The sequence below is a fragment of the Rousettus aegyptiacus genome, unplaced genomic scaffold (genome assembly GCF_014176215.1).
Source record: "Rousettus aegyptiacus isolate mRouAeg1 unplaced genomic scaffold, mRouAeg1.p scaffold_m13_p_1, whole genome shotgun sequence".
Lineage (NCBI taxonomy): Eukaryota > Metazoa > Chordata > Mammalia > Chiroptera > Pteropodidae > Rousettus > Rousettus aegyptiacus.
The window spans coordinates 181,961,211-181,988,945 of record NW_023416284.1 but is presented as its reverse complement, the minus strand read 5'-3'; the positions used below and the strand labels follow the sequence as shown (position 1 = coordinate 181,988,945).

The 27,735-nt window shown below is 48.7% G+C and overlaps 1 protein-coding gene across 4 annotated transcripts in view; it reads left to right on the top strand.

The window, feature by feature from the left end:
* PRKN (parkin RBR E3 ubiquitin protein ligase) overlaps positions 1–27,735 on the top strand; it is a 943,383-nt gene that overhangs the window by 338,153 nt on the left and 577,495 nt on the right. For 3 of the 4 annotated variants that reach the window (XM_036218434.1, XM_036218425.1, XM_036218438.1), the window contains exon 4: positions 21,827–21,948. In XM_036218434.1, coding sequence (XP_036074327.1) covers positions 21,827–21,948 — 122 coding nt within the window. The remainder of the gene's footprint in view (positions 1–21,826; positions 21,949–27,735) is intronic. The other variant, XM_036218431.1, reaches the window with a different exon arrangement.

Sequence of the window (27,735 nt, the reverse complement as noted above, 5' to 3'; positions counted from 1 at the left end):
CTGCGTCACCAGCTGTCCTGGTGCGAACGCGGGCGGCGTCCCCGACGCCCCGGGCGGCGACACGTTGTGCCAGCAGGCGACGCAGTCCGCGTCTCTGTGCAGAAGCAGGTACCGCGCTGCCGTCCACAGAGGCCGGCGACGGTGGGCGTTCGGGGTCCCTCGCGTTTGCGTTTCGTCCAGTTCCCAGTACAAGAAAGCCTGGCGGAGAGCCACACGACGGGCTCCAGGGGACAGCGCCTGCTTCGGTCGCCTCCCCACGGCTCGGGGGTGCAGGCGTACCGGGCAGGAGGGAAGACGGAGAGCGTGGGCCCCGCGAGGGCGCCCCGCACGTTAGTGCTGACTCCCTTCTCCCAGCAGAGATGGGTGCCCCGCAGCTCCCCGAGGACCCGTGGCCCCGGGATGCCAGGAGCGGGAGCCGCCACCCCAGCCGACGCGTCTGACCCAGAGACCCTGCACCGTCCCCGGGGAGCCTGCGCCAGTCGCCCGTGTGTGTGACGTGTGTATTGGGCTCGAGATCGTGGTTCACCAGTAGGTCTTGTCTGAGTCTGAACGTAGGCGAGAGGCCGTGGACGCGCCAGGGAGCAGAGATGCGCGACAGGAAGGGAGGGCGAGGCTGCCGGGCGGGGCGGGCGACATCCGGGGTGATTTCGGGGCTGATAACGGCCCGGCCCCCTCCCCCCTCCCCCCTCCCCCCACGTTTCCAGGAGCCTTTCTTACATTTTACGTGACACCCAATGACCTCAAGTTTTTTCCTCCCAAGGGCGGCGCTGCCGTCATCCTGAGATGTTGCTGTGAACGAGCCTCCCTCCTGTTGGGACAGGAGTGGCGGGCAGTGGCGGGCCTAGGGCCGTTCATGCTGGCCAACCCTCAGGCCGGGACCCTGCACGCCCAGAATGGAACTGCCAGCCCCAAAGCCGGGGCACCTTTCTCGTAAACTTCTTAAGTCCTTCCCGAAGCTAGGCATGTTCTTGATTCCATAATACCCTTCAATATGCATATATTATTTTCTGGTTAAGTACACTGTTTTTAGTATAGTAATTCAATTTTGTGTAATCAGAGGCTTATTTGAAATCCTAAGTGCTTAGAAAAGTTCTTTAATGTATACCGAATACAGCCTAACCGTGCCATAAAAATTTAATTCTTTAATAGTGATATAGAAAATTAACTCTTTAACTGGTAAGTTGTAATAATGGTTCTTAGAAAATCATTTGAATGTGTATAGCTTATATTTACATTAACTTAAACATAGTTTTGTTCATTCTATAATTTATCCATTACAATTGTATGTTCTGACTTCCAGAAACAGGTTCTAGTTGAGTGAGTAAGCAATCTCTCTCTTGCCTACACTGCTAAGTGACAACATTCAAATACCGCTTTAAAAAAAATAGATGATCATTGTTATGAGTGATGCATTAATGCTTTCATCACATATATGGATTCAGAATTAACCTATTATATTAAAAAACCTATTCTTGAAAAAGAAAAAAACAAGCAAACATACTAAAAACAAACAAACAAACAAACAAACCAAACCAAACCAAAACAAAACAAAACAAAATACCCCCAACTTAATTCTTTAAAAACAAATAAAAAACCTGTTCAGATCTTATGAGAAACAGGCGAAGCCTTACTGGGACGTCTATGATGAAAAACAGTAAATGTTATAATGTTCATTTTAACAATAGTGTTAGGACTCTATTGACTTCTGTCCCTAATATTTAATGTTACAGGCATAGTTCATGTTGTGGGATAATGCACAAATAGAAAAACAAAACAAAACAGCATTTTTAAACGAGGAAACTATTTTATAAGAAAATATTGTGTGAGTGTTTCTCATGTTGGCGCAGAAAATTCGGCGTAATTCGAGAGAACTTCTGCGCAGGAGCGTGCGATGGGCTGGCGGGGTCGTCCCCGGGGTGTTCCTGTGGTGGCTTGTTCAGCACGTACGCCGGCAGGGAGCCGTGCAGCCGGGGCGTAGCCGTGAACAGGATGGGCAGGTCCCCGCACTCACGGTGCCCGCATTCTCAGAATGTAAGTGTCGAAGGACCCTAGAGATCACCGAGTGACAATGACAGCCATCCCTGGCAGCCATCCGGCGCTGAGACGCGAGTGCACAGCCGAGCCTCAGACCAGGGTCTGCGACGTCGATCGAGGGCCCTCTTCTTCTTCTCGCCGGCCGCGTTGCTTCACGTCACTGTAATCCGGCAGAGCCGTAGCTCATTTCGTGTATCAAGAACGAATTAAGCCAAGTACCTTAAGAGTTTTGAAAAATTCTTAAGGTATTTAATTCACTCAGAATTCACTTAAAAAGGTGATGCTGTTTGTCACCTGTGTGCTCAGGCACCGGAGATACAAAGATGGCAGAGCCTGCAGCCTCTGGGAGAGTGGAGTTTAGTGGAGGATTCAGACACGGGACAGGGGCGCACCTGACGGGGTAGCAATCAGTGTGGAGTACAAGGAGCGCACGAGAGGGAGAGGTGTGGTTAAACAACAACAACAACAACAACAACATCTAAACTGCTGCTGCTCCCTGCTGCACCCAGATGTGTTCTTCATCGAATAGCGTGGGCCGTAAGATGGGTTTGTTTAATCTGGTAGCTGTCAACTTTAAACACTGTTCAGAGTTATTCTTTTTCTTTAAAGCAATATCTTCTCATTAGCCAGATTGTGACTTTATAATTCTTTTTCTCCACAGTAGGGGGAAAAATATACTCAGAGTCCCAGCTCAGAATTAACAGGAATCATTTTCTGTGGCCAGGAGTTCATTTTTAGATTAATGAATAACTATTTACCGAGTAAATCCCAATTGTTCTCTATTAGCTTTCGCTGTACCTGTTGCTGATGTTAAAGTTAGCTACCTCCTGGCAATTTGGCTGTTGTGGATTAACAAAATTACTTTAATCTTTAAGCAGTATGCATTTATTAAACATCTACTGTGTGTAAGGCACTAGGGTAGGCTCTGTGAAGTGTGCAGGGATGTTTTTTACCCTGTTCCGATATATATGACATATCAGAACAGGGAAAAACATTCCAGTAAGATATGGAGTTTACAAAGGAGTCCGTCAACCTGAAGCTCACCGCAGGGGTTGAGAGCACAAACTCTGCCGAAATTCAAACTCTTCTCTGCACCGCGAACATGGGCAAATTAGTCTTTGTGGGCTTCATTCCCTCTCCTTCAAGAAGAGGATAGGAAAGGATAACTAATATCTATTTCATATAATTGTTATTGAATCAGATGGCATTTATGAAGTGACTGCAACGGTTCACAGATATTGAAGATGTCATATAATCTGGGGCTTGCTTTGGAGAATGAATAGATTGTCCAGGCAGAGGTGGGGAAGGACATTTCAGTGGGAACGAGCAGACGCACAAAGTCGGAGGAATGCAGTGCATTTGTAGACCAGGAACAACAGGAGCAGTGTGTGCGTGTGCGTGTGTGTGCGTGTGCGTGCGTGTGTGTGTGCGTGTGTGTAGCCAATGTAGACATATATGTGGATATCGATAGATTTAATGATATGTCGATTTAATTTAGTCAAGTGCCAGCCTGTAGGACACAGCTGTATCGCCTACCCCAATTTCTCTGTTCTGTCCTTCATGGGCATAGCTCGGTGTTCCAGCGCATCACAATTACTGCGGTTTATGCTGTCACCATAGTAGTGCTACCAGTGGTACTACTATTGCCATCAACTGCCTTCACCGAGCTCTTACTCTGTGCCAGGTGTGTGCTGAGTGTCACTCAATCACATTCGAGTCTCACAGTGACCTTCTGTTATGACCTCCGTTGACGCATATGAAAACCACGAACCTCTGCTTGGGCAGGTCACATAAGCGACTTGCCTGTCTTGGTCTTCTTCATTGTGTTAAACTCAGTGGCTTCAGACCCCACCCACTTAGGGCCTCACCGTTTCTGTGGGTCAGGGGTCTGGGCCTCGCAGGCTGCCACTGAGGCGTCCCCTCCTGGAGTCCCAGCTCGCCTTTCAGGCTCACGTGGCTGTTGACACAATCAGGTCCCGCAGTTGTAGGGCTGGGGTCTCTGCTTTTTTGCCGGCAGTCAGCCAGGGTTTCTTTCAGCTCCCAGACACCTCTGCAATGCCCACCATGTGACCCTGTCGTGGACACTCACAACAGGGGGCTCACTTCTTTGAGGCCAGCAGGACACTCTCCCCTTCATTTCTTCATTCGGTGAAGGCCTCGGTCCTTGTTGAGAGAGTCACCTGATTAGGTCAGGCTCACCCAGAGCTCTTCCCTTTTGGTTAACCCAAAACCCACTGATTGGGGCCTTCTGTACATCTGCAAAACCCTTTCACCTTTGACATATAATGGAAGCTAATCATGGGAGTGGCATCTGACCCTTTTCACAAGTCTCACCGACGCTGAAGGGGAGAGGATCGTATAGGACGTGTGTACCGGGGCCCACATCCTGGGGAGCGCCAAAAGCTTCTGCCTCCCAGATGGTCCGGGGTTATAAAACTGGAAGGCTGGGATTCAAGCCACGGTCTCCTTGACTCTACGACGCCCCCACAACATCTGCTCTCCTCTTAGCTGTCATGGGTATCACGCTGGAAAGCCACCGCTGAGCTAGATGAGACCACGTGCCAGAGTCCTCTGCGCTTTAACCACGCTGATGATTCCTTTGGAAAGTCTCTCTTTTTAGGGAATATGTCACCGTCAAACCGATGTCTCAAAACGATAAAGCAAATACTTGCTGTTTTACAACTTCCCCTTCGTTAGCATTTGCTCATACCTCTTTCAGAACGTCCTGAGCTTCATCTGACTTCGCATCTCAACAACGAGTGCAGAAATGCGTTGGCATCTTCTTTCTCCTGCCCCACGAGCATTGTGCTGCACGCGTGATGTGTGTCCAGTGGTCCTAACTGTAGAAATGAAACGATGCCAGGCGCACACGAATTATGGTTCGTGAGACTAATACATTGGACTGAAAAAATCCGGAGCAGCCGTGCTAAGCTCTGGCCATGCCCCTGTGACAGCTCGCGGGTGGCACCTTGTGCCGTGGCCGCGGGTGGAGTTTCCGGCGCCGCTCCGGATCCAGTGAGAACCCAGAACTACTGAGTGAGGTGCGCCCTCTGGGTTTAGGACAGCGGTCAACGTCACACACCAGGGACTCAGGAAAACGCCTCCTTATTCTTTGTGGGTCGGCACCCTTTATTCATCAGCCAAGCTGCCATCAAAGAAATACACAGATTCAGAAGGATATGCCGGCAAAATGAAGGCAGTCCATTTCATTTTGCTGCCAATTCAATGTCTTCAATGCACAGCAAAGCGCGAGATGCCAAGCTGGGCCCTGGGGGTGAGGAAGAAGGAAAGGAACAAAGAAGAAAAGAAATCAGTCCTCACTCAATAAATAAACATCCCGGGAAGAAGCACAGGCAGAGCATATGCATTATTTGTACATTAGATTCTTAAAAAAGAAACTAGGCCGCAGGGATGAACTTCGACACCGATGTGTTCTGACATAATGAGGGAGGATTTGCAGATTCGTTAGGTTTCCATTCCCTTCTTTCTTTACTCGTCCGACTCTCTGGAAATGAGCACCAGTGTAAGCACGGGCAGCCGAGCAGACAGCACGGGATGCTTTAGGGGCAGACGCTGTCCGTGAACACGTTCACGTTGCACCTCGTTTCAAGACGAGGGGGAGGTGACGACACTTAGCATTTATGGGGGACTGAGTCTCCCGTGCCTGTTTCTGCCCCTTTCACAAGAAGCCCCCGCTGAGGTCAGTGGCTCTGAACAGGTTCGGGCGTTTGATGAGTGCTGCCCCTCGAGTACCTCTCCACCCCCCTTCCTCCTGCCCAAGGATGGCGGATGGTCTGCTCTGCCCCGCCTGGCTGCGCTGGGCCATTCCGGACCCACCGGGACTGTGTTCTCTGCTGTGCCCACCTACTCGTACTTCCTACTCTCCGACCCTGCACTGTGGCTTTTTACCTGTGACAGGTTTAGTCACTTCCTCACCTGCATGTAGAGAGCTTGCCTCATGCTCTGTGGCCCAGCCGGCTTCAGGAGACTTGGGAACACATGCCAGGCATTAAATAGTTCCTCTTATTTATTGTTCTCTGCGATCATGTGAGGAATATAGTATCTCCATTTTCTAGATAAAAAAACCAAGGCTCAGAAAGATTTAAATACCTGTCCCAAATCATGCAGGTGTTAATTGACCAATCGGCATTTGAATCCAGTTTTTCCTAAATTCGACATTATATCAATTGCAGATGCTCACCCTTTCCAGTTTTTAGGTTTGATTTTGTTTTATTAGAAAGGCTACCTTTCGAGTACCAAATCTAACTTCTAAAAGCTGGGCACAAGGATATGGGAGTCAGTGAGTTGGGTATAAATAGACAACATCGACAAAGCCACATACCTCCGGGGAGGTTGCCTTTCTGAAGCTCAGAGTTTTCATCTGTAAAACTCATAAGACAAAGAGAAACTTCTCAGTGATCTTCAGCAGAGTCTGACATCAGGCACAGTAGCAGGTGCTCAGGAAATGGTCCCCGACAGCAGCAGACGGTGTCACCAAGATTATTACGAAATATAAGATAAAGGGCATTTAGTCGCCATACTCTCATAGTTGTGTTACAAGCCAAGATCGTACAACTGAGAACCGTAGGTATGTATCGTTAATTTTCACACACAGAAGCAGTTGTAAAAAAGTGACCACAGTGGCATGTGCTTCTTGCAGGTCAGTGACATTTGTTGCTGTTTTCATGGCACGCCTCCAATGCAGGTGCCACTTGATGTTTCAAATGCAATTACTTCCCGACCGAAGAATCAAAGCCAGGAGATGCCGGCAATCTAAACAGAAGTTTAATTGTGGGTCTCCATTTGTGAAATGGAGTAAAAAGGACATCATCCTAAATATGCTTTTTTTTTTTTTTACTCCACGCTAGGAAGGATGGTCGAACGATGCACATGGTTCTTCATCTTTATTTTAAGACTCGAATGCATTTTATACCTACTGTCGCCTTTTCCCGATCATCCTTAATGAAAATCATCCCTGGCAGAAGCCGCGCAGTCTCTTCGCAAAGATCCATTTGTCCAGATTTCGCAGTATGCATTTCAATTTAGAAATGAAACACATCCAGCCATGAGCAGTAGAGGAAACTGAAGAGCTGAAAAGCGAACGGTAGTGTTTTTTTTTATTATTATTATTTTTACTAAACAGTGTGGTGTTGCCTATGCAGTTGTTAGATAAAGGGACATTTTACAGATCTCTGAGTCGACCAGGTTGTCGTAGATTTTATGGGAAAGTTTCTGTAAAGATCGGATGTCTCTTTCGCTGACTTTCAAAGAACTGTCTGAGGAGAGAAGCGCGTGGGCTGGTGTAGGGAGACCGACGGCAGATGGGACGGTGACCTCTCCGGGTGGGCAACGGGGCGACCCTGAGCGCCACACAGGTGACCCGCGGCACAAGGTCCCCCACGGGGGCTTTGTCCTTAGCCTCCCGGCATCGTCTCAGGGGGACCCCACGCAGTGCGGCGCTTTCTCCTCCCGGGACGATTCTTTTCTGTCCACTCAGCTGACCTCTGAATCTCATGAGCTTTTTTTGTTTGTTTTATGAATGGTTTCCACACCTTGCCGTGCTCCAGAATGACCCGGTGAGCTTCAAAAATGACAACCAACTGAAACTGAGAAAACAACCAATTTCCAGGCCCCACATCCAGACGTGTGGATCGGCCAGGAGGCTCTCAGAGCAGCTCGTCCTGCGCCCCGGCCGCGGTCCTCCCCGGGGCTGTAGACACATGCTCAGCCCGCGGTTCTGGCCTCTGCCTCACAGCCTGGACTGTGGGCTAGAGAAACAGGCCCCAGCAGCCTCCCGGCTTCGTGACTCCATGTCCCGTGGCCCCTTCCAGCAGGAGGACAAGCCATACTGAGGAGCATTTAGAGAGCACTGTCTACTCCAGCTCTGTGTCCCCTGTGGCCTGATTTCACATGCGGACCCGCCTTCACGCCCCCAGGAAGGGACGGGCCTGCCCCGCAGGTGGCCTGCTCCCGGGGGCGTCTGCCCCACACGAGGCAGAGCTGCCCCCCATTCTGGAAAGCACCTCCAACCGCGATCATGCCGCTCTCCAGAAAGGACTTCCAGGGGCTTTTGGAGTTTACGGTCGTGGTCCTTCGTCTGGGAGGCTGTGGCCTTGACACCATCGGTCAGTTCTCTAAATCACCCCAGGGTGGAATGCTGAGTTTGAGCAGCGTGGGTGCCGTTTACTTTCCGATTACGCACAGACTGCCCGTTTCCTTCGCCAAGGGTCATGCAGGAATTCAAACCCCCCCCCCCCCCCGCCCCGTCTCCTTCCATACTGGGCCTTTTCATGCCATGAGAGTATTTTTTGTTTGTTTGTTTATTTTTGTTTTTTTGTTTTTGTTTTTGTTTTTTTTTCCTTGAGCTAAAAGTCATTGTTCTTCTCTGTGGAAATTTAAATACTCCTCTACTTGATGTATTTATTAAGAGTCGTTCTCTTTCAAAGTTAGGAGACCAGGCCCGAGAGCTCACCGTGTGTAGCTCAGGGAAGGGGTGAGAACGGGCAGACATGTTCGTGCCGGCTTCTCTGCGCCCGCCTCCCCGGCCACACGGAGGGCGATGAATCCGTGCACGGCAGAGGGCAGCTGCAGGGGAATGAACGACGGCCCGGTCTGTGCCCCGGCGGAGAGCGGGGCAAGGGCTCATAGCGCCCCGCCTCCCCCCAACACAGCGGGTAGCCCCATCTGTGTGACACTAGTGAACGCGGAGCGTGGGGGGTACGTGGCCGCGTTCCGAGAGGTCACGGGACTGGAGAATGTGGCTTCATGAAGCTGCCCACCTCGGTGTTCGTCCCGCCCGCCCACCGTCCCCGGCGCTCCGCGTGAGCGCCCCCTCTCCCGAACGGCGCCCCTCACCCTCCTTTTTCTCTGTGGCTCCCTCTCTGCTCCCTTTTTTGACGCGGTGGATCGCTGTGGCCGTTCATGCCGTCCTCCTCCTGCCACATCCGCGCCCGCCTTCTTTTAGAGGCTACAGAGAAATCCGTCCCTCTGTCTGTCTGTCTATCATCTATCATCTATCTATATCTCTATCACCTATCTATCTACCCATCTATATCATCTATATTTATTTATGTATGAATTGAGTCTATTGCACGCTTCTCCTGGTATAATTCCTATGTCAAGATTATGATTGCAGTTCTACTTTAACATATTAAGTTCATTTTTTTAAAATTATTGAAGCATTCATTTCTCCCAAAGCCCTCATTTCATCCTCCAAAATGGTCTTCCCAAAGTCAAGGTACATAACCAAAAGAAGAGTTTTATTTTTACGTGAGATTTGGCTGACTCTTCAGAATTATCGTAATGCAGCCTGGTCTCATCGTTTACTGACGACGAGCTCCATGTATAAGTGAGAGGATATTCATCAAGCTCTCCTGGCTGCATGACAGTGTGGCTTCGAAGTTAAAGGGTGACAGTGGAACTTCAGAGGGACCATTTGCGAAGTTGCGGCTAGATCGCGTCCAAGCCGTGGGGTGGTTTGGATGGGCGATCAAACCACACACAGGTCGTTGCCTGAAACGTCAGGCAAACTGGCTTTAAAGAGGACAGTTCTGAAGTCTGAGTCTCCAATCAGTTTGGCAAATCTGGTTAGCAAAGTGAGGGTTCCTGTTAGACAAGGACAGAGTGCCCCACAAACGGTGGCTGCAGCTCTCGGGAGGGGGCTGCTCTGTCCACGCGGAGTTCAGAAGGGCCAGTTCCCTGCCCGCAGGGCTGTCAGCCTTGCTCACGTATTCAGCGATGACTGTCAACGGCGTCGTCCTCAAAACCCAAGCCTACTGCCCAGAATAAACAATAATTTCAATAGTCTTCATGCTATTAAAATAAGGCTGTTCGTTTTCTTAATGCCGGCACAAACGTGGCTGCCGTGATGCAGCTTTCCCTCCATGACGCAGTTAAATGAAGACTCACAGCCAATTTCTATTTAATCTTTTGACAACATTCATTTGGCATTGCCAAACAGCAGAAGCAGAGAAACATTTCGTTTTCAGAATTTCGACACTGCAAAAATAATTGTCGACCTGCATGTCATTTTAATGGGTCTGGAAGAACATTCCTCATTATATTGTCACAGAGATTAACTTATTCGAGGGTCAGTTTATTGCGATTTTATCTTTTGCCAGCGCCAAGACTTTCTCATGCTGCAGTGTTCGTCTGTTTGGTGGACCCCGTGCACATATCCGCTGACGTGGGGAGACTGCAGTGAAACGTCTCCGCCCTTAAAAATCTGAAGTCTAACAGGGCTGATAAAAATATCTACGGGATACAGCGGGATAGGAGGTGATTCGAGTACCTGGAGAAAACAGTAAATAAAGTGTAATGGGAATTTAGGGCAGAGGATTTGCATTTAATAGAGGAATCAGTTAAGACTTCCTGGAGGAGGTGGTATGTCTGGGCGAGAAGGGATTAAGGGCACGTAGAAACAGGGCAAAATGATGCGTTTTTGATGTTGTTAGGGGAAGGAGTAAAGGTGAATGGGTCCTGCACACTTACGCAGAGACAGCCCCTGCCAGGCCTTTCACAATCTTCTCCCCGACAAAATAAGGTGTTAAGGTCAATTTACAGAAGGCGAAGCCATGACTCAAGCCAATATAAAGGGAGCACGTGTAAAATGGCTGATTTAATCCATTGATAAGCAAGGGACATAATGAGATACTATGACCAGTTGAAAGAGCTCTCGATCCATTAGGCGCCCACCTCCCTCTCCCTCCCGCTCCCCCCCCCGCTCCCCCATGCATGTATATATATACACGCACACACACACACACGTGTGTATGTGTGTGTGTGTGTGTGTGTGTGGTGCTCAGCAGCCCGCCCGCGTGGACGGCACTCCGACACCGCCAACGGCTCTGCCACGCGGTGTCTGATACGGAAAGGACTGCTGCCCACAGGTTTCTGCCTTGTTCCCAAGTGTCAGACAATTATTCTGACAGAGGTAGGAAAGGGTGTGTCCCGTGAGGGCTCAGGTCCGCCCGAGCGCAGAGGGGAGTCGGGGGCGGTGAGGACGGAGGAGTCAGCCGCAGGCGGGCAGTGGAGATGCTAAGTTGATTCAGCACAGATGTTCGAATCTGACTCAGGTGGAGACATTTAAGGAGAGCGAGATGACCGCAGGTTTACCTCAGGGCGTTCAATCCGAAAGCAACTTGGAGAGTCGGTGGGGACGGGAGAGTAGCAAGGCGGGCTGACCCGTAAGGAAATCACTGCGGTCCAGGTGCGAAGAGGGGGAGGGGAGGTCCCAGGCGGCGCCTCCGCGGGCAGGTGCACCCGCCGCGCTGCGAGGGCCTGGCCCGCGCGGACCACGGCGCAGCCCATGGCATCGTGGCCTTCGGGAGGTAGAGCAACCGAACCGTTCGCCGTATGAGGGGCTGGTTTGGGAGAAGCCGGTGTCGGGGCTGCACAGGGAGCCCCAAGGAGCTGGCCTCACAGGGGTGTCGGTGACGCTGGCGCTGCTTCGAAAAGGTTTTATCTGTGTTTGTGGTTCTTGGTGTGGAATTTCATTTATAACCGTAGAATGAAAACTCTATAACGCTGAGGTTCTTCGGACATAACTTTCTGAGGCGTTTCTAACATATTCAGCACCTCAAGACGCTGCTCTGGCTGGCGGCTGTGCGGATGGAACCGGGGTGGGGCGCCGTGACGCCCCAGGTGCTGGCCCGCAGGTGTGAAGGAGGCGGCGGGAGGGGCGGCACTCATGGAGCTCCCACGGCCATCAGGGGCCAGCCAGGGGACCGACAGAGCCCTGCGGCCGAACGTTTCAGGAAAAGTGGAAGATTTCAGCGATCGATTTTTGCTCGTTTAATGTCTTGTGTGTCCCTCTTATCTATGAGCCAGTCACTAGGATGAGTGCTGTCGATCCCCTGGCAGTTTGCCGAGCTCGGGGACGTCAAGGCGGCATAGTCACGGGCCTTCTTAGAGAACCGTGGCCCCCAGAAGAAGCAGACGTGTGAAGTGGCTACCGTAAACCTAATCACACACGCAAGCCCCACGAACCGCGCGCCGGGCAACTAAGGGAGGGACGCGGCCGGGCCCCCTCGAGAACACGGGTAACCTTGGACCCTGGGTGCAGACTTCGAAGGTGGTGGGACCGTCTTGTGGAGGGAGCGGCCCCAGGCCTGAGGCGGCTGCGGAGGCCTGAACATGCGCGGCATGGAAATTGCAAGTGTTTTGGTTTCGTTACTGCTTAGGGTGGTTAAGTTTTGCAAGTTTGGCTGGGGAAAAACAAAAACAAAAAACATGAAGGGCAATGATAAAAAATTTAAGCTATGAAAGGCTATTTTTGTGATTATTGTTAGTACCTGAATGAACCAGTACGTATTCAGGACCATCATTATTGATAATGTAAGTAATTTAAAATATTTCTGTGAGGAAACAATATATATTTATTTGGTAGTAAAACACGATGTGTAAACGAGAAGTTCTCCAAAGATGAGACCAGTACTTCGAAGGTATTAACATGTCTCCTGCCCAGGGCTCCTGTGGGCTCTCGCCCAGGGACCCCGGACGTCATGTCCCACCTCAGTGAGAAAGGGCTGCGGCAGGTGAACGAAACCTAGGACCGTTTGTGTTTGTTTTTAAGGAGGTTTTCCAATGCGTTTTTAGAATGTGATTCTTTAAGTGATCCGGAAGTTTCTTGCTCGAGAGGAGAGGGGAATAGAGGAAGGGAGCGCCTTGGGCGGACTTTGGGCGCTAAAGATGGTCTGAGACACACGGGGACCACGGAGGGATGCCACCTCCAACCCCCGTGGCCCCAACCCCTGCCCTGAGGTCTCAGGGACCCCAGAAGTGGGAGTGGATGCACCCAGAGAGAATACAGAACTAGGGGAATATGCAGCTGCATCCTCACAGAAAGCAGAAATTAGAAATCAAAGAACCTGCACGATCAAAGGCTGTGTTAGAAGTGTCTCTCCGACCCCGCTCTTTGGGCACGTTCTTCGCCGTTCTCAGAATACCAGGATCCCTCCGTGCTGTGTACGCATTTGTCGAGTACCTCTTAAGGTATAAACACACTCATGTCAGAGTCGTTACTGGATTTTGAGCTGGCGAAGGGAGGGTTCTCGTGGTTCTAGGATGTTCTCGCATCTTCGCGGCGTGTCACGCACACGGAGATCGGCGTCAGTGTCTGCTGTGGATTTTATTGGCGGACGGAAGCTCGCCGGGTTCTTCGTCGCCGTCTGCCTCGTGCCCTCCATCCCCACTGGTCTCCCGCCCCCCGCCCCGACCAAGCCGACTCTTTAGGCAGACGTGATTCACAAAAGTTCAGAAAGCTAGGTATTTCCTTAGAAATTATAAATGGATTTATCCTTTCCTATCGATTGCTAGTAAGTAATTTTTTCCCCCTCCTAAATTCCTCTGAGTTTAGTTTTCCTTTCACAGAGGCGGTGAGGACTACGTGCTGGCCTTTGATTCTGTGGCGTTCTAAAAGCAAGAAGTTTTCCTTCCTGGCGGCACAGACCTCGCCGTCCCTGCGACGCGGGCCTCGACCCTCCCGCACCTCCACGGCGTCGCGTTAAGATGAGCCCGCCCGTCCCGCCGGTTTCCCAGTGGGATCCGCGTCCACCATGGACACGTGGCCGGCACTCTCCCGGGTCAGGTGGGGGTGGGGCACAGAGGTGACACACAGGCCCCGTTCCCCTGCCTTTAGGAGCTCGGAGTCTGACGGAGGGGCAGGAAGCTGCCGCGGGTGAGGGGCTTCGGTGCGACACTGGCTTCATGCTCGCGGGGACCTCAGTGTGGGGGAGAGGGGGCTCCTGGGACCCGGAGGCCTTTCTGCTGGGCACTCGACCCCCGGGTCCTGGCACACCAGCGAAGAGTGTCTCAGCCGGAGGGATGCCAAGCCACGTTGGAAGCGTACGCGATTCACAGTCTCCCCCGCCGGGACTCGGAGCAGGCAGTAAGTCGATCCCTCTCCCCTCAGCACGGCGACGACACTGTACGTCCCTAACTCATCGCCGTGTCGCCGAAGGAGAATAATTCCTCTCGCATTTTAATAAGCAGTAGAGATTTTATGAGCCTCCATTACTACCAAAGAACTTTTGGAAATAGATACTGGAAAAGATCAGATTTATTAAGGTTGTACGTTTTGTCTTATCTTTTGGGACAGGCAACATAGGGTACTTGAATTGGGAGGAATATTTCATGGTCGTAGAGAAGATTGGGAATATTATACTTAAATCAAACATGTATAACAAACTGATTCTATTGGCTACTGTAAATTAAAGAAGATGAGGATCGTGGGGGTGAGGGGTACCCAGCTCGCTTGCCATATTCTCGGGTTGATGCCAAACCCCTGAGCGTTCACTTAACAGGGTCCTCTAACACCTAAAACAGTTAAGATAAGGAGATTTTATGATTATTTTTATAACAGCAAGCAAAGCATCACTTCCATAAGAATAAATAAGAAATTCTATTAACCCTAAGGTCATAACCTGGACGAGCATTTCTTGGCATAACATCCAATTTTAGAATATGCGCTAACCCTTAAAAATGAGATTTATTTTTCCTAATTGATCATCGCTGTCTCTGCACGTCCTTGCTGAACGCCAGCACTGTACAACGCTAATGGAAATTTCCACGACAGCTTCAGCGCTGATTGAAGGAGGCACACGGGGTGGCGAGGCCGCGGCCGCCGCAGCCGGTGATTGCTGGCAGCGGTCCCTAATTGTCAACCCGTGTTCGAGTGCCACTTCCTAGCGACTGCGGAATCAGTCCCCTGCGGCACCGAGTGAAGCCACCTTCCGAGTCAAGGTTCCTGTCACGCGGTTGAGGGGGAAGTACATGCTCTGTGACCAGAGGAACCGATGTTCGGATGTCCGCCTACCCTGCGGCTCCCTGGGGACGCCTCTCGGAGAGAGTGTCTTCCTTGGCCGTGTTTAGAATAAGGACTCACGTGAGCCAGTCTGCCCCTGAGACGAGATGCTGGGATCCATTTTGCGTCCCCTTCAATGCCATCGCACAGCCACACAAAACCAAACCGTTCTGACTTCGGAAATACTTTATGTTTTATGTGCGTTAGCCAGCTTGAAAATGTTATCCGCTAGACGATGTCCACGTCATGGTTTACCGTTTCCATTCCTGATTTTTCTGTAATCCATCTCTATCTCTTCCATAATAATACAAGTGGTTCATTGACAGAAACATGATTTTAGTAAACTTTTTAAAGTCAATGTATAGATTTTTTTCCCTCATGGTTTATGTTTTATAATATCATTAAATGTTTCATCATAAAGGATTTGGTTGAGTTTGAAGCAATTTATGGAAGGAATTCTACCTCGGAGATTTCCAAAAACGTAGTTAGGTTCATGTGGAAATAGCTATGTAGAGCCGGCGTTCATGAGCGGGTGGCGGCCACCGGAAGAAGCCAGAGCGCTCGGCCCTCACAGGTGTGAGTGCTCGGGAGGCACCTGAGCGGTAAATGTTTGACGGCAGGTGAGAGTAGCCGACAAGCATGGAACATCCGCCGTGTATCAGACACTGCCAAGTGCCTCGCCTGCAGGTTTTTAAATCCTTTTTTAAATCCTCGCAATGGCCTGTGAGGTAGGTGCTATTATCACCCGCATTTTGCACTGAGGGTCAAATGATTTACTGAAGGCGACAAGGCAGAGTCGGGGTTTGGCCCGGGCGCACACGCCCCGGGCCCTGAAGGTTCTGCTCGGAGGAAATCATGCACAGTCTGCTGTGTTGATAGTTCTCCTGCCTAAGTTTGAGTCGCGGACGTTCGCTCAGCATTTTAAAGAGCCGTGTGTGACTTGTCCGGCACCCAACATAACTGCCCTGCCGGCGGCCGTTTCTGGGAAGAATAGGCCCCTGGACTAACCCGGTTGGACTTTCAACATGGTTGTTTATTTAGAACTAATCCTTAAGTTACGCTTCACTCTATAGTTTTGTCTTGGCACGGGATGTTGGGTTATTACTTTCAAAATGAATAATGAAAAAATAAATTGGCAACAACAGCAGCAACAATATAAAAAAAAAAAACAAACGAACAGGCAAAGGCATTAGCATTAATCAGCAATTTTTCCCTCACCAGATGATGACATTATTGTGCAGATCCATTCATTAAAAACCCTAGCACAAAAAACCGAGAATCAAGTTATAAGCTTTGAGGGTAGAGTCTCCTTAGGGGTCGTCTCCTTACGGATCGCTAAATATGTTTTAAAAGTGCATGCAGTGGGTAGATGGCTGTACAACTGGGAGCTGTTTATGATGCAGCATTACCTCAGTTGCTCTGCAGGACCTAAGACCGTGGCTCGTTAAAAGCATGGAACAGTGTAGCTGGGTTCCGTGGGCTGTAGTGACCCGTTGGCTAAGGCTGGAAATAAGCGTTTATGTGTAATAACTGCCCCCTGCAGAGTAGTTCTACTTGAAAATTTCCAGAATTCGTTTTTTTCCCCCACTTAACATTTACTTATCCATAGTCCTATATCAAATTTTTAGCAGTATTCTTTGTTTTTCTCTTATTTACTAGTTGTTTTTTTGTGTGTGTGTGATCTTAAGATAGCATTAACGTTATTGATTTCTAATACGATATGCCAATATTTTGAGGAATGTGTGAAGTTAGTTTAGCACGTTTGGCTAAAAGACGTTCTAAATATTCGGTAACAAGGGATACATTCCATTTCATATAAATTTTGCCCTCACGCTTGCTAATCTGTTGGCTTAGCAAATGTTTACTGAGTGTTTACGCAGATCAAGGACTTGCACTGACAATTTGGAACATAGGAAACCGGGCGCAGTGTTACACACAGGGAGGTTGTAACAATGAAAAAGATGGGGCGAGTAGGTAACAGACATGAGGCAGATTGTTTTCTTTTACCAGAAACGTGCGTTAGGTTGGAATGGGCGTGGTCCTCATCCTTTTGATGATCCAAAGCAAGGTGTCACGCAGAAGAGGTGACTCTGAGGGTGCACATTGGACGGATTTCACGTGGCACTGCCTTCGACTCATTCGACACGCATTGTGCAAGCTGGGATTCAGGGATAGTTTCAGGTCGATACCAGGAATGACGGGGTGGTGGAAAGATGAGCCGGTCCTGATTCTGTCATCTGGTTTATATTTACTGTGCTCCTGGATCATGAGGCTTATATTCCAGCAAACAGAATCGAACACAGGCTATAAAAGGACCACCACGCAGAAATGTAATGGCAAGAAGTCTGGCAAGTGTTGGGGGAGAAGATTCTCGAAGCCTTAGGTCCCTGTCACAGGGTCAGGGCACAGGTTCAGAAGTCTGGCTATGGGTCTAGTCCATAGTCAGCTCATAGATATCAAGCAAGACTGAGGTTACATGCTAAGACCACTCTCCTACTCTTAGACATACTTATTTAGGGAGATATCTCATCCTTACGGGGAAATCAGGGAAGAATTCTTAAAGGAAGTGCCATTCCAAGTGGACCTCGAGTGTATGGGTCGATTTCCGAGATGGCGATGGCAGTGGGGACGGAACGGGGAGTGAGCCAGCATTGCCCAGCCACACGCCGAGACTCGCCCCACGCGGCGTAGGGTACAGGGACGTGCAGAGGAAGAAATAGGAGGAAAGCCCTGTTCTGCCTCTAGCAGGGCGAAGTACCCCAGTCCCCACCCGTCTCTGACCTGCGTCACAGTGCCTAGAGTCACACCGCCTTAGCCCCTCTCTCTGCCTGAGGTCGTTGTCACGTTGCTACACTTAGCAGGCTGCGACCGGAGAATGTCCTCTGTTATGACGAGGGCGGGGAGGGGGGCACCAGACACCTCAGTGTTAGTTATTCTCTCTGTCCTGTCTACTTTGGTCACTGCTACCCACATATGGCCATGTAAATTTGAATTGCTTAAAATTAAAAAGAACAAAGTGATTTCTCAGTGCCCGCGTTTCAGATTTTCAGCAGGCGCGTGGCTGCTGTCTGGGCAGCGTGCCGATGTGGGGCAGTGTCACGGCCACACGGGTTCCCCGGGACGTCGTTCCGCTCAGTGTTCTTGTGTGTGAGAAGCGCGACTTCACATCAGTTGTGTTTCTGCTGTTTTATCGTCTGCTCATAATGAACACTGTTTTACCTACATATAAAATACGCTGAATCTCACTATCTCCCTACCACCGGAAAATAAATTACTCAGGCAATTAAACTCTCGATTCTCTGTGACAGCCAGTGATGAAAAGTTCTGAGGTCAGTGAGAAGTTTTCATCAGAATCAGAATGATTTCTCTTCTGTATCCATTTGTTTTATTAAAACAGTGTCTTTGGGCCTCAAACTCATTATTTAAAAAGAAAAATGGAAACTACAGTTTATGCTGGCTCTTCCAAGAATTAAAGCAAGTAATATTCTTTTTCCGTAGGGGCTTTACTCGGTATGTTGTGAACATCGTTAATGCTTTTGGCAGTTCGTGGACCAAGAAAAGCAAATTAGGGACAAGAGGAAACTTGACTAAGGACTTTGTTAACTAGACAAAGTGGGAGAGAAAAATAAGATAGCAACGGAATTGTAATGCTAGGGAATGGGGAGATCTTGTGGATGCTCTGAACGAACAGTGACTCACTTCCCAAGGTTCTGAATACCAGCTGTGCTTTAAACTCCTATCGAGAGAGAGAGAGAGAGAGAGAGAGAGAGAGAGAGAGAGAGAGGGGGAACAGTACTTCAGAAGGAAATGAATATGCTTTACTTTGCAAAATCGCTACATTAGCAGACTAAGCCTCTCAGCTCAGGGTGTGATAGTCATGTTAGTTTGTTGATAGTTAGGGATAGAGGGCAGGGTTTAATTGTCAGCAGGCTCTTTGGAGGCGTTTGATACGGCTAAGTTCATAAACTTTAGCAGTTTGCCTTGTAGAATAAGCCACATAGTGGGTTGAATCCTTCCTCCGGATTTTTTTAAAAAAAATTTTACCATTTTTTTTTCCCCCCGAGAGAAATACAGTTTCACAAAATTCTCAGTAAAAGAAAAGTTTCTGAGGACAGGTAAAGTTTGGATGTGCCATGCCCTGTATTTGCTGTCTGAAGAGTCTGTGAAGTCCCGCAGTGAGAGGACTTGGCTTAGCTTAGCATCACCTGTGATTAAAGAATCTTCCATATTTTGACTAAAAAAATCCCTGGCACTTTGGCGCGATCCCTTTTAACAGCTGGCAAATGACTGCACTGTCCTTAAAGAACTGATTAGTCTATGAATAGAACTATGGCAATAATCAAATCATTCAAAAAGCTATTTGGTTTAATTGGGGGGGAGATGTCTTTTTTATTTTTTTTTAGGATGTTCAAGGATTTAGGGATGAGTACTGTGATATTTGCAACTTAATTACCAATGATTCAATGCAAAAATGATCTATGTGTAGTATGTGTGTAGATTTATTTGTACATGAGAGGGTACACTAAATTATGCAAAATATTCCCAATTGGTGAATTATAATAGAAAGAGGGAGCTTTCTGAACACAACCACGAGCTCTCTCGACTATTTTGGGCAGAAAGGCCAGAATAGGAGAAAAAAGGGATTTTAAGATCCAAACAGAAGTAAGAAGGTGAAGATTCACAATTTTGACTGGAGACAGCTATACCTGGAGAAGAGTTTTTCGGTCACTCGTCGACGGCCTCGCCGTCTGCTTGGGAATTACGGTCCCACATCCGAGAGTCTGTACCTCAGACCTTCAGTCGGGCCGATGGGGATGCGGCCAGATCCCCGGGGTGTTGTGTGTTCTCATCCCCGCCCTGTGCGCTCAGATCTCGGCATGACGCAGAGAAGCTGCCAACTTCCCGTGATGCCACGGAGCCAAAGAGGTGGGGACGCCGCCCTGGGAAGAGGCTCTCGAGATGCACCGGAAGCGCCGACTGCTGGACCGCGTGGAGCCAACGGCCTGAGACTTGCCGTGGCCGGGACGGGCTGTCAGTCCCCCGCCCGCAGCCGGCTCTGAGAAGCGCCGTGTAATAGATGGCGTGTCATCCCGTGGGCTTGCCGGGCGCAGCGTCGGCACGCGGCATCCTCTGGCCAGCTTCTCAAAGACCTCAGCGAAGGTCGCAGCACATGGCAGTGGAAGGGTTCCCCAGTCTCCGGAGTCTCCACGACACATCATCAGTTGAAACAATACCGCAGACATTGCTAGTGCCCGAAGGGAGAGAAGCCGTTTCGTTCCCTGCAGTTTCCTGAGATGCTCGGGTCACTTTTGGAAAGCTGTGGCGAATGTGTTCTTTCGACGCTGTTAGAATCTTTGCAGCTTCGCTCCTCTTTGCAAGCCTTCTCCTATTCCCTTTTGTTCCTCCTTTTCTTATCATTTAACCTTCACAGTAAGTTATAAAAATTGCAAAATTGATTTGCTTCATATTGATGATAAAAATTTTCACAATAAAAGCTCCTGCCTCCTTCACCAAGCTCATCACACTGCACAACTTACTACTATTTCTTTAACTTTAATAGACAGATGTTGTATCAGCTGCATTTATGATATACATAAGACCTTAAGAATATATTTTATGTAATTATTATATTGCTAATAACAATGTGATATTCGTAGACTTGAATATTTTGCACATCGAGACACTGAAGTTACAAAGAAGCATCAGAAAACCATAGTTTCTTATTAATGCAAAGATATATCTATTTTTTCACATTGGAAGCCAAATATCCATCTCTGGAGACCAATGATTATAAAATATATCATCAGTAAATGATGAAAATATGAAATTTTACATCTTTATTGTGCTTTACATTTCACAAAGTACTGTCACCCATAATATTAGTAACGATGTCTAAACAAATGACAATTCAATATGTCCACAGAGGCTCTTTTTTTAAATTAGTAAAACAAATAGATCTGCATGAGACTTTAGAATCGCTTTGTTTTCTCATTATATTTGTACTAATTATTTTAATGCATTTGGGAAGTTGAAGGTTTTCACTCATAATGATCAAAAATAGTATTTATCATTTCTGAGTTCTCTTGATAGTAAACTTTTGAACAAAATTTTATGCCAAAACCTTATATAATTCCTACTCAGCAAGGGAAGTTAAGGATTAAAAGAAGTATTTAGTAATTTTAGGAGTTTAGACATTTAGAAAGCCATTTATTTTACTGGGAGGTGCTTCTGCAGAGAGTTCGTTCTCTGCAGACGTGAAAGTGCGAAACCAGTTAGAAAGATTAACCCTGATCTACGGAATAACACTGTCCCGTGTGGTGACATTCGACAGAAATGATCAGAGATATTTAATTATTAAATTGTTTTTTTCCTTCTATTTTTATTCGGCTTTTACTTTTGAAAATGTGTCATTTGAATGGCATTCGTTTCGGCAGAGAACACAAAGAAATGCAAAGCACCATTTCTGCGCACGCGAATCTGGAGGCTCTCGTCTCCCTGTGTGTGTGTGTGTGTGACCGGGTGTTGCAAAGTCTTCGTTAGAAACCCAGAGACTGAACGATGTCATCCATGTCATTAGAAATGGGCTAGCATGTGCCTGCATACGATTTTAAGAGGAAAAAGCTGGAGCCTTAAAAACCGTGTACGGAAGCATGAACTAGGATTCAGGAGCGCTGTTTTCTAACTTTCCATCCTTCTTAAAAACTTCAGCAGCAAAGGGTGCGTTTAATTTCCCAGCGTCACCAACACGCTCGGCTGCCTCTTGGCTGCAGGTTGCTTCTTGGCCGAGTAAGGCACAGGGCTGTTGGCAAGAAGAACTCACGTTCCCTCTTTGTAGCATAAAACTAAATTTTCTAAATTAAAATGTTGTATAGTCGTTGGCATGTTTATCCCGTTGCTGTTTCAAGATGCTCTCGAGGAGTCAGTTCTAAAGTTTGTCTCGGTTTCGGATTCCGCGTTGATTGGCTCCTTTCTCTGCTCTTTTATTCCCAGCAGGTAGACCAGCCTACCACAGCTTTTACGTCTATTGCAAAGGCCCCTGCCAAACAGTGCAGCCAGGGAAGCTGAGGGTGCGGTGCAGCACCTGCCGACAAGCGACGCTCACCTTGGCCCAGGTAAGGTCTCGCGTGGACGGGGACGGCCCAGCCAAATGCTCGTGCGTTTGCAGAGTGGCCCGTGAGGTTTCTAATCACCTGTGTTGCTCACCTGCGTTGTTCACACAGACATTCTTCTATGTGGTCATAACGGTCGGTTAATGGTGTCTGATATTTCATTCGAAAATGTCCTACTCTGTAAAAGTTTAGGGGGCCCAGGGCTATGGCGGCCCCATTTCTTTAGTCCAGGCCTACCAAGAGGAAGAGAGAGCCTGCTTCTGTGGCTCCAAGAGATTAGACTTTCAGAAGCAGCCACGAAGGGGCTTTCTCAGCGGTCGGAAGTGGGGCGGATCTGGCCCTGCGTGGTGGTCACAAGTTTGTATCCATACGACGAGCTTCCCTGGACTGTTCCCTAAGATCGGTGCCCGTTAGGTGGCTAAATGTGTTATTCCTCAGTAAAAAGGTGGAAAGGAAGCTGTGGGTCCTGAACAAGATGCCCGTGAAACAGAACGGCAAGCCACCACCCCCGTGGCCTCGGCGCGTTTCCCTGCCGTCCACCAGCAAAGCGTGTATGTGATGGTTTTTAAGTGTTTGGGAAATGTCGGAAGAATAACATTGTGTGACTTGTGAGCGTTATCTGACGTTTGAAATTCCAGGACCATCACCGAGTGCGGCTGGAACGAGGCCCCAGCCATCTCTGCGCCCGTCCTCTGTGCCCCAGGACGAGGCTGAGTAGTGGGGACACAGGTGGGATGTCCCCTGCAGGACGTGACATACTGACCCTTTAGAGAAAAGGTTCACTGACCCCGATACAAAAAGTAGGCACGGCTGGCTCACAGCCATAACGTCACGGTTGTCTGGGACGTGGCCACATGGGGGCGTGGAGTTCATTCTGGTCGGCACGACCAAGGAGACACGGAAGCTCAAAGGGCTCTGTGGGGGAGCGGGGCCCCGAGTGCGGGCGAGTGCCCCGCTACCACGTCAGGCCCCGGCGGTGGCTGGAGAATTTGGATTTTGTTTTGCAGGCGATGAGGGGCCAAGGCAATACGTCAAACACGGGGGTGACCCATGAAATGACCTTTAGAACTATTTATCAGTGCTGTAAAAAGGTGTCATTGGGATTGAAGTCGGTGACAGTTTGAAGGCAGAGGCTAATTAATAAACTATTTATATACACCGGGGGACCTAAATTAGGGCGGTGGTCCAGAGCATGGCTATAATGGAGCACTGGGAAATACTTCACGGTGATACCGCATTTCGGCTGCACAGGCAAATCCACGCAGGAAGACAGATCTGGGACTGGCGCTGAGGTTCGTCCCGACCCACCAGCGTGGACCTTTTCCTGGGGCTGTCACTGGACTGCTGTCCTAAAGTCCCAAGGAACGTTTTCCTCCGCTTGAGTCTGTCCTCTGCCGCTCACCTTTCCAATGCAGTCCGCAGCCCCTCCTCCCACACTCCTGCCCAGTCCCCGGGCCTGGTCGCTTCAGGTGGCGCGTGGGACCTGTTCATAGTTTTAGCCTCCAATTGCCCCTCATAGGAAGAGCAATAACCCATTATCATGGAGCGCCAAGCTTAATTCTTTCCATGGATTACCGCATTCAGTTGTTTCCTAGCACTCCGAGTGAAGTACCGTTAGTTACTCTGTTTTAGACTGGGGGGAAAAGAGGCTTAAAGAGATGAAGAAGATAAGAGCTTATGGAGCGGCTAGGGATTCGAGTGCCGTGTGATCCGAACTCGTAAGGGCTACAGTTTCCCTCCCTCCTTACCACACAGATGTGTTGACGGGGAAGGTCCCTTGCTCCCCGGTGACCAGACAGGTGATTGAAAAGTTAAATCAGATGCAGGCATGGGGTGCGGAGGGGACTACGGGCAGGGGGAGAGGCCAAGGCCACAGACTGGAGGCCGCTCCTGCCGGTCGTTAGTGTGCGTTGTGGGGGGGGGGGCTCGATGCGGCCAAACTTTGATCTAATAAAGAGAAACCAGAAGTGCGGAACGTTACGTGCAGTTCCTCATTGAAGAGTATGTTCTGTGGAGGGAAAAGAGAAAACAGACAACGAGGACAAACAGCCCACAGCCTCCGGCTAGAGGTACCAAACCGGGTGCTACAGGTGCTGCGCGAGGCGGAGTGGGCGCTTGGCAGGGCCTGGCGTGGAGCAAGCACCCGGGGTGGGGCCTCGGCGGGAAGCCGCACGGCGTGAGCGTGGAAAGGCGACTCCGCGGCCAGACTGCCTGGCTCGGGATCCCCGTTCATTGCCTCCTAGCTAGGTCGCCGTGGGGCCATCCGTTACGTGGGACACGGTGCCTGTGTCTCATCCGTTGTTAGGGTTAGTTAATGTACGAAGGGTACTTAGAACGGCGGCTGGAGCGTCAATGTGTAGAACTCCTAAATGCCGTGTTATTACTGTTACGTTGTTATTATTTGTCACACGCACAGAAGCACCCGCACCCCCAGACTGCTGATGGGGAGCTCTGTGAGGCAGCCCCCGCGGCCTCTCACCCGGACCCGCCCTCCTTCCGAGGGGCGACCTCAGCCGCCCAGCGGGCCCCCTCCCCCCATTGCACGGCCACCCCAGCCTTTGCCAGGTCCCAGGGCTGCTCCGCGTGTCATCATTAACTTCGGACTTTTATTCCCCCTGCATTACTTTTCGGTCTGTGCGTAGTTGAACCCTCTCTCGTTTTCTGGAGCTGTCTGTCCTTTCCCTTCATTATCTCCTCCCCTGACAAGACGAAACTTCATGTGCATTATCCCAGATATCATGAAATCTCTGCAATTGTGCCTTTATCCGTATTTCGAGAGCCCGTACGCTTCCTACGATCGGGTGGCTTGTCGGTTACCGGGTTTACTCTCAACACTTCGCACAGGGCCTGGCTGTTGAATGGATGGCGTCTGTACTTGAACTCGCACACACCTCCATTCAGCAGGTCCGCGTGCTTCGGAGGTTCTGCCGGTGTCTCACGATCGTGCTCATTCCGGCACTTACTGTTTTGCTGCACTTACTGTTTTTCTCCTTTATATTCTGGTGCTAATGCTTTTCTCTAATTCTCAGGACAGACCTGCAAAGTCGATGTTATTATCCAGTGTGGTTTTTTTTTGCTATTATTACATTTATTGAGGTGACTTCATGAGGTTACGCAATGAGCCCAAGTCACACGGTTGACAAATTGTTGGCACCAAGAGTGAAAAGTCCTCTGCTTCTCCAAAGCCCTGGCTTCTTCTAGGATAAACTGTCTGCTGAACAAATCTGGTAATCAATGTCCTGTTATCCAACTACAACCTTTACACTTAACACATATTTCAAAAACGACTCTCATAAAGATGCATACAGTTTAAGGAAACTAAATTAAATCAAAGATGATTTAAAGATTATTCAATCCAGATTTTTAGTACATTTACTAGATGCAGCAGAACTGGCATCCGACAAATCAGTAGACAGGCGTTTCAATAGTTTATTAATAACAACGAATACACACTCTGTATCACCTTTAAATTCTGTCACTGCAGAGCAGGTGACTAGTGACACTTCTTATTAGTCTGCAAATTACAGCTTGGCAATGATGGGGCCAGGGCTGAACTTGGCCAACAGGACGGGTTTCTCTGTAGAGAATAGACAAGTATCCGGTTTCATTTTCCTGATATTTATAAGGATCTGCAACTTACAATTTTCTCTGGTTAGGAGAAATTATTTTTTTTTTTAAAGGAAGAAATGGGATCTTTTATGGCTGACTAGTTATGGTGGACTAGTTACGTGTGGTTTGTCTGAACTGCAGGGAGATTTGTATACAAAGGAGAAAAATTGGAACCTACTTAGCCATGTGGGTTATTTTTTAAAGTGTAATTTTATTTTGTTTTCTGGTTGGAGAAATAAATCTGCAACAAGCCCCATGCCTTTCATGAGTCTTAACAGTAACCTAGTTTTTTGTTGTTGTCTTGGGGATTTATTCGTAATTCCCACATTTTATCAACACTATTTAAGATTTTCATGCAGCAATAATGAGCCGCCTCTCATACATAATCCACTAAAGTTTGATTGTTTAAATGTTTCATATTTCACATGATACGAGAAATTGCCAGGGAAGATGGATAGCCTATCTATCATGGTGTTAAGGGCAGGGAAACTGACGTCTGAAGTTTTGGTCTGCCCAGAGGACACGTTGGAAATCGGCTTGCGCTCCAGGTTTTTTTTTTCTGTCTCCAAAGCAAATTATCTTCTTTATTGCAAATTGCCTTTGATCAGGATTTCCACCAACCAAACTAGCCGTTAGACAAGTGAAAGCTCACTGGAAAATAGAGATCAACGGCTGAATGGAAAAACATGGCAAACATTTTCAGTTGCCAGAGCAAGGATTATCCACTTAGGGCCACAAGGAAATGACCCAGGGTTGAACACAGAAGAGGCGTTGCTTTTGCTCATGCTTATAAGTGTCCGATTGTGTTCTTGTATGATAAAACGGATAATTTAAAATACCCAATGTCATCACTTTTTCCCTTATTAATGTAGAATAACAAATGGTGGCTAAGTCATATCCCCAGCTTTTTTTTCCTCTTTTTCTTAAAAGTTGGTAGAAAAGTAAGGTTTTCCAAGATGTGTAGACCATACATTGCTTTTAGAGTAACTGGAAATTAGATGCAGAATTCATATATAAAAAAGAAATAGCAGCAAGAACCTGAAAGAAGCTCGTCCTTCTCCCTTCTCCTTGGGTCCTGTTAAAGTCAAGGGCAGAATGCCAGGGGGTGTGTTTCCTTCTGCGGTGGGCCCTGTGGTTAAATCATAGCGTGGAGGGGTGAAGAGGGAGCCTTCCACTGGGGAAGCAAGATGTGTAGTCACGTGTGGCTCCGAGCTCCAGCTCTCAAAGGTTTCCCAGCATCCATTCATACAAACATAAGACCAACAGGGATGGCACGACTGTTAAAAGTCATCCCCAGGCTGAAGGGGTTTCATTAGACTATGATGCTGATGAAGAGGAGTCTGTCCCTGGGCACCGTTCTAAGTGGGCTCTTCCTCCCCAACCCCCAGGCGTCCACCCACTAAGTCTAAGGGTGCCCCCCTGCATCACAGATGGCCTCCGCTCCCATCTGACCACCATGCCTGGGGCTGCCCACAATCTAGTCCAGGTGGATGGTGCCTCCTGCGGAAAATGATAGAGCTTCTGTGACAGGAAGAAACAGACGAGTTTTTCTAACAGGACATGGGCTTAAAACACAGTACGGACGTTTATGAGGGAAATATTTATGGATTCTAATAAGAGTAGAATGTAGAAGGGGTGTAGCAGCGAGGTGAGCAAACACAAAGCTCACGGTGTCCTGTGTTGGAGTGCCGGCCTGGGAACAGAGAGCCGGAGATAGTGGCTGCCACGGTCCTTTCTCCTGTAGATGCTTAAATTCCGGTTCTAGTGTTTATTAGCTGTATGACTTTGCAAATTGCTTGCCTTCTTTGTCTCAATCTCCTTGTCATAAAATGAAACCAAGGCTCTCATTAAAGTTATAGCAAAGATTAAATGACTTAACTCATTAGAGTACTTAGTCCAGTGTCTGCAACGTAGTAAATCTTCAGAAACGTTAAGTCTTAATGTCATTTGTTCAGGTGAACGGTTTTCTACCAAAAACGCATCAAAGCGAGTGCTGAACTCACATTGTAAGCTCACACCTCCAGACTGCTTCCGTGCTGATTAAGTTACAAATCATTAATTCCTGCAGCACGAACTCGAGGTAACCTGAGTTCTCCAACGTTAACATCTCTGTGTTTGCACTCAGTTTATTAGTCTTAAAATGAGTTAGAAGCCAGGAGATTGCTGCAGCTGAGAACTCTG